We start from the raw sequence: 12,443 nt of genomic DNA on the forward strand, positions 1-12,443 counted from the left end.
GTGACCTCGCTGACGCAACAATAGTACAACAGTATTCATAGAATAGAAAACTAAAATGAAAAACAAAAGAATTTGGAATTAGAGAAAATTATAATGTAAAGCAGTGTATATAAAATAATACTAATGTAAACAAATGGAAACATAAGTAAAAATATTAATAATACTAATAGTGAAAAATAATAAAATTAAGAAATAACCAAAAAAATTAATTCAATTACAAAGTTGTTTTTGGATTGATTTTTTGCAGACACAAAGGTCAACAATTCCGGTTGTGAGATTGATGTCATTTAGCGTTATTATATTTAACAGTGCTACCGAGTAAGCTTCTTTAATTTTTCTGTTTCTGTTTGGTGTAAAATTTGTCTCTATACCTGTTATTTTATCGTCGTCAAGAAATTGGTCAGGCGTCTTAAAGTGTTTTGCCACCTAAAGTTCCTTGTTCATTTTGATTGAAGATTTGTACCGTTCTCATACAGTTGTTCTGTAACTTCCAGTACGTATTGTTCATATTTTTGTTCAAGTTTTGCATTCTATTCATTGGTATTATTGTCTATATATTGCTTACATTATAATTTTCTCTAATTCCCAACACCTTTTGTTTTTATTTTGTTTTATATCCTATGAAAACTGTTCTGACATATTTTAACTATTATCACGCTTACGTCTTTCAAAGTTTCAGGTAATGTACACATTACTTTTGTACAAACTAAACCTGACATCAACGTTTCCAATTATGATTGGCTTGTTTCCAAGGTCAACTCATCTGGCATGTACGACTTACATGACGTCGACATCTGTACTTGATGATGATAAAAACTTGTCGAAACGTTGTACATTTACTGATATGTTAAGCTTATATTAAAGTGTTTCTTCATTACCCATCCAAGCCGTCTCCAAGCATTATTAGACATCTGTACCTATATCGTACATTACACTTACATAATCATCACCATTTTTTCCCCGAAAGAAGAATAGTCAATTATTCGATAGAGCTTGAGTTTTGGTTTTTTTTAAATTAAATACATTGTACTTCGACTATATAATGTTACGACAGCAGAAGTCACGTGACGCTAGTAACACGTCATGATATTCTCGAAGGTTCGTGAATGCTCGAGTGTTTGCTAGATGTGTGTTATTCTTGTATATAAGTGCGCCAGACAATGAAACGGAATAGAATTGCAGACAAACGATCAGAGACGTAACATTAAGATTTTTAGTGTTGGTATAAACTAATGGAATTTAAGAAGGGAATTTTGCCATCAGTTCTTTTCTTTTTCCCTTTTCAGTACCGAGGAGCGTAAGGTAGCAATTTCCATTTTATTTTTAGTTATGATTTTGTTTATTGTTTATGTACTTTTTTCTTCAGTCGTTTAGTTCAGCTATATTTTTATTTGCTTTAATTATTATATTACCTGTCTCCTAGTGTATTATAAGCATCAAACGAGTGATTTTTATATTAAGACACCAAAACGATGTTCCCCTAGCGGTGACGTATGGATACAACGTCCAATGTTTGATTGTCTAATACTAGTGACAGAAATGATAAGCAGTTAGTCATGTGATACTTTATATCGTTGTTTTGGTAAAGTGATAAAAAGTTTTAAGAATTTAAGTTATATACAGGAAAGGGGAGAAGAGTTGATGTGTGTAAGATACTTGATTTGTTGAAATGTATTATTTCAAGTACTCGCAATGATTGGTCTTTTATTTGTGACTTAATAATTATATGCTGTAAGAAATGGTTAATTGATGTGTTTAATGTTCTTATTCTGTTTCTCTTGATTCATTGTTATTATTTGTGATTTTTATATCAAGAACGTTGCTTGTGTATTTTGTAAATATTGATGTTTGTGTTCAAAAATAAGTCATTTTATTACAAAGACCTAGCCAGGCCAAGGGCGCTCGAAATGGGGGGCAGCTGCCTCGTAAAACTTCATTGGGCTTAAGAGGTTTTTGCCCTCCTCCCGAAATGCCCTATCAAAAAAAGCAGGATAAATGGGAAAAGAGAAGATGTGAGATAATTGGGCGAACGCTCTTCCGATTATATCAACATGGATATGGATATAGCTATAAGGGGATAAACTCTCAGACCACATGCATGCTGGACCGTAGGTATTTGTCGTGAACTGAAGAACTCATCTTGAGTGGAAATTGAAGGAAGCCCTCTATCTATCAGTAATTTCCCTCTTGTTACTGAAACAGGAGGTAAAATGTCATGGGATCAACAAGATTTGCTTACTTACTATGCAACACGTGAATGAAATGTGAATATTCATTAGAAGAAGGAGAAAAATGAGGCTTAAAACATTAGGCACAAGAGGGTTCTCTTAAGCACCCTGGTTAACATGGACAAAAATGGCCCATTTGATCCTCCAAGACTATCTTTACATACTCACACAGAGAAAAGTAAAAATTAAACCCACACTTTAAGAGGGGAATCATTGACTTCCTGAAAAATGTTCATTTAAAGTGCTGGCCTACCCTATGCCTAACTTGTAGTCTTCAATAAAAACATTACTATCAGCATCATTTAAGGGTCCAATCCTCATTTTAACATTTCATTTACCTTTAACATGCAAGTACTTAAAATACTTGCTGTTAGTTTTAATATTATCAACTAGCTGTTTCTCATAATTCTGTTTGGATTTTTGTATTTCTTTTTAAACCAAATATGTAGCATTTATCTTACCAAATTTGAGGGATTTTGGGAGTAAATGCCTTTGATTTCTTTGTGCTGCCCCCCTCCCCCACTAGTGGCTTAGCAGTATGTCAGAAGGCTTATAACACTAAAAGTAAAAATCAGGTTTTAATACCTGTGGTTGGCACAGCACAGATAGACTATTGTGTAGTTTTGTGTTTAACAACAAACAAATATTTGAAATAATTCTTTGTGCTATATCCTGAAGTCTATAAGATGAGAAGACACAAGTTTAAGATTTGGAAAATACAGGGTTGGTTACAGTTAAGTTTCATTTTCTAACAGGGTAATTGGCTTCTAGAATAATTTGACATCAGCTGTAGTAGAGGCCATCAGTTTACAAGAGCATAAAAGGGAAAATTTATAATTTCCAGAAAATAAAGGACAGGTTTAGGTTGTTTTTTTCCTAAAGGTGCAGATACAAGGACAGCCTTTAACTTTTAAAGACCAAATGATCCCTTGTTCTTCATATGTGGTGTTAATGCAACCTAGTCATAATTTTTTGTTGTTATAAAAATATGAAAAGTTACATTTAGAATGAATGGTATTAGTCTCATTATTTACAGTTTAAATTAAGGTAGCACAAGTCATGCCCAGTGTCTCTCGTATTTACATCAATTATCCACCTTGATGCTGGGTATGAAAGATGTAAGACAAGATCCTTGATTTTATAAACAAGCATTGATAAATAAAATCCATCATTTCTCTTCTTTCCCTATGTAACATAACACAAAATTATTTTTTTCTTTATAAAATTAATTTTCAGTTCTTTATCACAACTTTTCAAAATATGCAGTCTCAAATATTAAATCTTGCTTCTCATCTTAATGCATTTGATAATTTTAGGCTAATGGCATTGTTATTGCAAAGGAAAAATCAACCTATATACCTATTTTAAAGGGGGCCTCCCTTGGTTTACTGTGGTTATCTGGTTCATTTAATGAAATACCTGTTGGCCTATGTATGGCCTGATCTTTTAAATATTAATCAAGCTTTCTCTTGAACTATTCCAACCCTTTTGCATTTACCACGTCTGAAGGTAATTTATTCCAAAGGCTAACCATCTTATTGAAATTTGCAGATGAATTTTGACCCTGCTGAATATGTCTTCTACTCCTGCCACTCTTAATATTTAACATGAAAAAAAGATAGAACATCAATCCTGTCTATTCCTCTTATGATTTTGAATGCTTTAAGAAGATCCCCTCTAACCATTCTTTTCTCAAGAGAAAATAATTTAAAGAACTTAACTTGTCCTCTTATGACATTCCCTCCATCCCATGTATAGTAATCTTACACATAGTAGCCTTCCTTTGTACCCTTTCAAATAACTAGATGTTCTTTTTATAGTCAGAAGCCCAAACAGAAAACATTACTCCAAAGGCTGGCATTACCAAGGATCTGTATGAAGAATAGATAACCTTTTTTGATTTGTTTATAAAAATGTCCAAGCAAAAGTAATAAAAGTGTATAGTATACCAACCACACCACATCTGTTATAACCAGTTCTGACAGGGCCTTTTTCACAAAACCAAGGTTCTTTTGGGCAGCTGGATTATGATGGATATTTATATTAGCAAATTGCTTGTTAATGTATATCAAAAACAGTAAGGGTCCCAGCTCAGTGGTATGCCACCCACTTATGGGCCAGGCTTTCGTAAGTGGTGAATTTGATGTCACCAGTGTTCTGGGGCACGTTTCTCCGAGTACGTACCTTACACAAACGTATAATAATTTCTAAGTGATAGACAATGAACAGAGCTTTTTTGTGTTATGTTTTCCAGCAAACCAAGGAAATAAACAATGTTGTGGTGTTAAAAGTAGCATGTCACCATCAGAAAAATTTAATTTCAAAGCAGTAACACAAAAACAAAAATTGTAAGTATGATTCAAGCCTTTATTGTGATTAATTGGTAAACATTTATGTTTTGAAAATTTGTTATTAGCTGAATGTCCCATTACTTTTTTACATATAAAAAATATCCAAAATAATATGTCACTGTAATCATGGGTTCTCTTTTACGGTTGTTTATTTTCAAGACAGTGGTTTCAAATTTTTAAGTAAATAAAAATATTAGAGTCTAAAATCAATCTGGGAAGTATATAATTTGATTTAATCATATCCAAAACACATGGTATGTCAGAGGTGGTATGCATTTTTGTGATGGATTTCATATTTGTATTTTTAGAATGGATGGTAAACAAAGTTGGCAGCTGAAATATTATCACAGAAAAAAAGGCAGCAGAAGGGAAAACCTTCTTACAATTTGTTTGCTTTTTGTTCTAGGTACAATATAATCTGGTAAAGGAAAACACGTGTGAAAAACAGTAGTCATCTTCATCAAGGTTTTTCAGTAATTATGTTTTCAAGAACTGTAAAAATCATACTTATAGGAGAAGATCTTTTCAACATTTTTCAGTTGAAAACTAGACACTTAAGAAAGCCTGGCTCTTATAACTCCAATCCAGTGTGACTGAGCACTATATATTACAACCCCATGCCTTCTCTTGTGTAACTGTCCCTTAATCCATTTAACTTCATGGGCTAATAAACTTCTTTTTGTCCCTTTAAAATTTTATAACTTTTTAAACTAACTTATCCCATACATCCAAACAGATTAATTTTCTTATCTAGTTTTTCTCTTGTAAATTTTTCAAAAGCTTTCCAAAAATCTAAGTATACCAAATTTACACCTCTACTTTCATCAGTATGAGCAGTGACATATAAGAAGGTCAAAAGACTTGTGAGAGAAGAATTTTTCCCTGTATGAAATCTTAATAGCATTTAAAAATTTATTTCTTGAGGTGAAGTTTACAGTTCAAAATATTTACAAAAAAAACAATATGTTATATTGGGAAGAAAGAGAAATGGTGAATTTTCTCTCCCCATTAACACATTCTACACTTGTTCATAAATGGAAGATTTTCATGCTTTAAGTTTTATGTTCTGTGTTTTCTTAAAGAAAACATATGTTAATTATTCTAACATAATGTACCTGTCTTGTGATCTTAAAAAGTTGCTTAATTTACCATTCAACAAACTTTTATTTTGTGGAAGATTGTATAGCATGTTTTCTCACAGTCTCAGTGAATTAAATATATTATAATAATAGTAAATTTATTATGCATGAGATACTTGAAAGGAAAACATAAAACTTATAGTATTGTGTGATGTTACAGTATAGCATGGAGTGATGAAATGAATTTTCTCTACATAAGTTAGAACATGTTTCACTTAATATGTGAAATTTATATATACATGTATATACAATTCTTCTTCTATTATATGGTGCTCTGTAATTTCATATATTCCGTATCTTAGATCCAGTAAAGACTGACCAAGGGAAGTAAAATTAAGTAAAAATGTATTCAGATTTCATTCAACACATTCTACCTCATCAAAGCATGGACCAAGAACACCAGCAACTGTCCTTAGCACCTGTTGTTCAGATGGCAAAAGATTATGCACTCATAAATGGTAATTTGTAGTGAACCAGTTTATTTTTGTAAACTAAGCATGAACTTAAAATTGAGAGTAAAACTGAAATATTTACATAATTTGATGCTATGGGTAAATACCTTTTTGTTCTACATTGAATTTTGTTGTGAAGTATTTTAAGTATACAGTAGCTGTTATCCATAAGGTTATGTAAAGAGGAAAATAAGCTAGTTAAACACTTGAAAACAATTAATTAATTAAAGATGGATATATATTGATTGATTACTAGTGTATACTACTGCTTAAAACCTTTTTTCAACTGTGTTAAGATGGCAAAAAGAGTTTATACTAAAAATGGTAGGGCTATCTGTAGTAAAATAATTTTTATTCATGGCTTGTATATCTATTGCAGGCATATCCATGCGGGCTAAAGAGTCTTGTGAAGATGACAGCGTGGTCTTACTACCATTTTGTCTTTTTCCATCACCATTTCCAAAAAAGAGTTTTGAATATGCAAAGTTCATTCAGAAAGATATTAATTTACTAATTCATCAAGTGGCTTACAATTATGAATTCTTAAGCTCCTGTTTAAAGAAGTATGTGGTTACTTGTAAGCTTTACTTTATAATACATAAAAACTGCTGATATCCATGTAACTTGTTTAACCCTTTCTTTACAGACTTTGGGGTGTACATGAACTTGCTCATTAATCAGTGTAAATAATTCTAATATTGTTTTTACTAATAATTAAGCACCAATTGCTTGTAGGTCTATGATTTTGTTGGTTCCTGGATCCTTAATAACATATAGACAAAGATGTTTAAAAATACTGGTTGGAAGTATTTCTAGGGTTAAGATAAATTATTTCTCTACTAGGTATTCTATTTGCATAAAAGAAATATTACTAATTAAAATTTGTTCTGGACCCAGTCAGCTGTATGAAAGAGAAAGGGGTTAATTTAAATATAGTTCAACATTTTCTTGTCATGGTATTCATATGGGAGGGAATGAGTATAATTGTCTTTTAATTAGCAAATGAAATTAATTAATCGACTAGTTAGTTTCATGTGATATGTTCAAGCATACTATAGAAGAGAAAATTCAAGATGTGAAAAAGTAATAGCATAAAAGAAATATCTTTACTGAAGGAATATCTTAAAGTAATTGGATTATTTAATATTTTTTGCAACATTTTGGATGAACACTCTTCATCTAGCTTAGATGTTGGACACCAAAATAAAGTTGAAAAGAAATTAAGTTATTTTGAAAATATAAAAAAAACAAACCGATAGTTGAATGAATGTAGAAGTGGAGCATAAAAGATACAAACAATATTTATATAATGATGTCACGATTACACGAACGTTAAAATTATGGGCATTAATAAGACTTGATTCTTTATTTTCTGGATTAGCATGAAAGCAAATCACTAAGAGAATTCTTGAAATTGTTTGCTGATTATCATAAATGTCATAGTATGTTTCAAGATATACCTTCACTTTTTTTGCTCATTGGATTTTTATTACAAATTCAACACTGTGTAGAATAACTGAACTTTTTATAAGTAAGTAAAGCTGAGTAATAAATAGAACAAAAGCTTCCAGGTGAAGTTGACCTCTTCTGTATTGTCTGAAACCAAATCCATTTTTGGTTTAATATATGTACGTTCATTCCTAAGCATGTATTATCAAACAGCCTGCTAATAGCATTGTCTAATTGTAAACACAAGGCCATTAATGAGTAAATGTTTTTCTATCATAGGTTCAGGAGTAGTTCATTATCAACAATTTTTATTTTACATCAAAAGGGAGGGAAAACTTAAATAAGTGTAAAGATGATGATATAAATCAGACCTAAAATCTAATTTATTTGAGAGTGGTAGGCTTACAAAGAAGAAAATGTGTAATCATAGCCTTTACTATATACAAAGTTAGTAAATGTATCAGGAAGATTTAACAAATATTTGAATATTTTGGGAGTTTGATTAACATTTAAAAGCAAGCTCCTTATAAATGTTTAAAAATTATAAGGGTACTTTGTGTTATTGGATTGTTACAAAAAGCAAGGATTGCCTTCAGAGGTGTTTTATTTGAGAGATCTTGTTTGTAAATGGTGGATAAAACTAAAATAAAAACATACACAAATTATTTTCTTATATTGACGTTACTTTTTTTATAAGCAAAAGTTGAACTTGTATACCTGAAAGTCGTCTCAACTTGTTAATGTATTTTTATTTGTTTGTATGCAGTACGATTCAAACAGATGAGTTCACAGCAAATTTGTTTAGTATATATGAAGAAGTCATGAAAGAAGGTTTTGCTCAAGTAAGTAAAGCATTTTTTTTTTATAAGATCATTTCTACATGCACAATCACTGTGATAAGTAGTCAAGCTTAGGAAAATAAATGTCTTAAGTGTACTTAAGCAACTGACAGTTCTTGTTGAAATTTTATTCAAAAACCAACAAAAATTGTTTTTCACAAGAAAAATATACTTAACTATTTTTTTATATTAAGGGAAGTTGTACACTTTTCATTCCACATAAAAAAATGTACCCAAATTCTCTTCCTGGAAAGGAAATATACTGCAGTTTCCATCCCACTTTTTGTCATTAAGAAACCTTTTAACCAATACTTTAAACAAACAAATTTTTTGTGTTCTAATCAAAACTCCTCCCATTTATTTGCACTGGCAATGTTTACTACCATTTTTTTTTCACTAAAAAAGCTTTTTCTTTTTAGTTGGAAAGTTTTCCACTTTCATTTGGGGCATGGGTTGATCCTGTGGTAAAACTCTGGATTTTGGAGCTGGCAGGCTGTGTTTAATCCCATGCAATACCACAAAATTTTCCCCAACACTTTTAGCTGTAAGTAAATTATATTAGTAATAGTCAGTCCTTTAGTTTGGGTGGTATGGTCCTACTGACAGGCTGCCTTCCCTATTGTCATTAGTTCAAAATTAGGGATTGAAGTAGATAACCTTAGTAGCTTTGTGAAAATACAAGTACCAGTTTCATTACAGTGGGGAAAATTTCTCCAACTAATCAAAGGTTATTACACTTCCTTCTACTAAGAAATGTGTTGCATCCATTTCAGTTAAGGAAAGTTATGTGTGTTGTATATAGGTGTCTATGTATGTGTGTGTATTGCTTAATAAATTACGACTGGATCTGTCTTTGTTTTTTTTTAAATAGGCACTAGTAAAAACTAATGTATTGATATAGTTTGTGTATTTAAACTTGTTATCAAAATTTGTATATATTTTGCAAGTCATCCAAGATAACGAACATGAATCTTTCTAAGTGTATATGATAGTGCTTCCCTATTAGTTTCAGGACAAATGTAATTATATGAAACCACACTACTTCCCTAAAAATTAATAATCAGAGTATCAACAGTGTTTCTAATATTTTTACACAATTTAGCCCCTAAGTTTGGGATTGTTTCGGTCTGATTACATGCTAAACAGTACTAGTAAAGATGTGAACTTTGAAGATTTGGAGATAAAACAGGTAGAGATTAATACAATTGCATCAAGTTTTGGTGGACTCGCACCTCGATTGGAAAGTTTACATAGGTAAGCTTCTTTTGGTCATTTGTAGTTATTCTTTTGATGTTAATGATTTATTTCTTTGAAAGACTTGATATTCATAAGAGGATTTACATAAATAAAAACTTATATTAATTGGTTGTTGCTTTGATGGACTTGTAATTCATGTGAGGATATCCATAAGTAAATATTATGTTAATTATTTAATAATATAAAAATAAACTTATCTTGCACATGAGGATATTTACACAAGTAAAATTTATGTTAATTATTTAATAATATAAAAATAAACTTATCTTGCACATGAGGATATTTACACAAGTAAAATTTATATTAATTATTCTTTGTTTAACTGTACTTTTATTTCACACAGGTAAGCAACCATTTATTAATATATTCTGTCAGTGAATGATATTTTATTTTGTAGGCTTGTTTTGAACGTGTGTGGATGTCAAGAGCTTACTCAAAAGGTCAGTTTTTATTTTCAATTTGGAAGATATGTAAGTGATCTGTTAGTAATTAATTTCTGGTAAACTATTCTATATTCATTGAATGGATTGTGCCAAATAGATAACTAGGAATTATTAAACTGGCAAATGTAACCAGCATAAAGAGTGATGTTTATCAAACTAGTCATGATTTATTAATAGATATTTTAATTTGTGTGTGTGTGACTGTATGTAAGGTAAAACATTCCAAAATATTCTAATTATTAGACTTTACTAAAAATAAGATATTTGTAAAACATTACCTATAGAAGTGCAGATTGGGTTCACTTTGGAAGTTTATTTGAAAATTAAGTATTACAAATGTAAACAAAACTGAAATATATATATATGCAATGACTAGCCACCTTAGGATCACCAGTGCCACACACATTTGTAACACACTCCATTTAGTTGCATATGTGAACTAAATTTTTATAAATTCAAATGGTACTTTAGACTTAGCTATAATTCAACTTACTTATAAATCATAAAGCAGGTTAAATACATTGTTTTATTAAACAAATCCAACCTAAAGACTAGTTAATTGTCTCTTTAATTTGGGTAGGTTACAAATCAGGCTAAATACATTGTATTATTAGTATTACATAAGTATCAAATAAAGACTAGTTATTTATCACTTCTATAAAATTAAAGATAAACTTAATTACTTTAGTGTGAACATAAAGTAGTGATAAAAACTAAAATATTTGATTCTCAAATGTTAGGCTTTACAATGTTGGCAGTAGGCTACTGGTGTTTACATTTAGTATTGAGTGTTTACTTCCAGGATACAAAAACAATGTTTAAGACTAGTGTAGGAGTTAAGTTTTCACAGTTTAAGTGTGGTGGGTGCAGTAAATGGGTTTTATTTGGGAACTTGGGACTGGTATGTACTTTTAAGGAAGCTAGTAGTGAAGATGTGCAACTTTTATGTAGAGTTTGCAAGTTGGAAAAGAAGTTGTAGAGTATTTTAATTAAAGTACAGATAATATAACTAGGAATTACCACTATAGAAATTATAAGAACAATGGGAGACAGGGATCAGTGGAAGACCATGCTCACCGATACCCTAGAGAGAGAGAAAGAGAGGCAACAGATAAAGAGAAGTGTAAACTGGGAAATGGCAGCAGGATTTCAATAAGAGCTTAAGCTTTTACATGTAAGGGATACATCATCTATCAATGTCTTTCAGGAAGTTAGAAAGAGTACTATTAGGGCTAAAAGTAGTGGATTTAATTGTAATGAGCCTACTGAGCAACAGATTTCAGCCCTTGGCTTGTGCAGATGAGGAACTATTGGAGAGAAGGTAAATAGGGAGAAAAGAATTAGATTATGCTATTCAGGGACACAGGTGGGGGATATAACTTACAGAGCAAGATATATAATAAAGGGGGCTAGCAGAGATGCAGTTTTTGTTGTGCAGGTAGGGGCTAATGATGTAGGAAAAGGTAGGTCAGAGGAGCTAAGTAATAAGTACAAGGGGTTAATAAAGACATTTAAAGAAAAAGGCCGTAACTTAATTGTGTCAGGGATACTGCTAATAATTAATTGTGGTGATGAAATTATGAGTAAGGCACTAGGGCTAAATGCTAGGCTTATGTTGGTATGTAAAGATGAGCAGATTGGCTCGTTGGACTTGTGAGATCAGTTCAGTGGAAGAAGGGAGCTTTTTAGAATGGATGATTTACATTTAAATAGGATAGGGGCTGGCTTTTTTACTAAGGCTATTAAGTTCAGCTGTAAGGGAAATTTTAAACTAGGACTAGACAGTGGAGAGACCCAGGATAAACTAAATGAAAAAAGAATAACAGACAGAGAAAAGTTTAGCATAGAAAAATGAGTATAGAACTTGTAAGGGTAGGCTTAGTTGTACTATTGTAATGTTAGAAGAATAAGAAATATAATAGATGACTTTAGAGCACTGGTAGGAATGGAGGATTTTGATATAAAGGGAATAACTGAAACATGGTTAAATGTAGATGATTTTGATGGCAGAAATTTCTTTGAAATGCAGAGTTACAGGCTATTTAATAGGGATAGAGTACTAAAGAGGAGTGAGAGTGGCTTTATATGTAAAATGTGAGTTACATCCTGTTGAAGTTGAGGATATCAAAGATAATAGCAAGGAGATTGAATCCAGTTGGGTTTCTGTTAGCAGATATAAAGGGAAAAGGCTTTTAGTGGGAATGTTTTACAGCCAACAGATACTAGTAGTATTACTTACAACTCACACAAGTTTATCATTCTAAATACTGAATCATATTATTATT

The 12,443-nt window shown here is 31.2% G+C and overlaps 1 protein-coding gene across 1 annotated transcript in view; it reads left to right on the forward strand.

Annotated features, from left to right (window-relative positions):
- Positions 1-1,500: 1,500 nt before the first annotated feature.
- The window catches only part of LOC106461561 (glutathione synthetase-like), a 28,473-nt gene continuing 17,530 nt past the window's right edge, over positions 1,501-12,443 (forward strand). The window contains exons 1-6 of the mRNA XM_022388552.1: positions 1,501-1,643; positions 6,021-6,176; positions 6,550-6,733; positions 8,386-8,461; positions 9,561-9,712; positions 10,113-10,155. Of these exons, the coding sequence (XP_022244260.1) occupies positions 6,062-6,176; positions 6,550-6,733; positions 8,386-8,461; positions 9,561-9,712; positions 10,113-10,155 (570 nt within the window). The 5' untranslated portion in view covers positions 1,501-1,643; positions 6,021-6,061. The remainder of the gene's footprint in view (positions 1,644-6,020; positions 6,177-6,549; positions 6,734-8,385; positions 8,462-9,560; positions 9,713-10,112; positions 10,156-12,443) is intronic.

The sequence above is a fragment of the Limulus polyphemus genome, unplaced genomic scaffold (genome assembly GCF_000517525.1).
Source record: "Limulus polyphemus unplaced genomic scaffold, Limulus_polyphemus-2.1.2 Scaffold986, whole genome shotgun sequence".
Taxonomy (NCBI): Eukaryota; Metazoa; Arthropoda; class Merostomata; order Xiphosura; family Limulidae; genus Limulus; species Limulus polyphemus.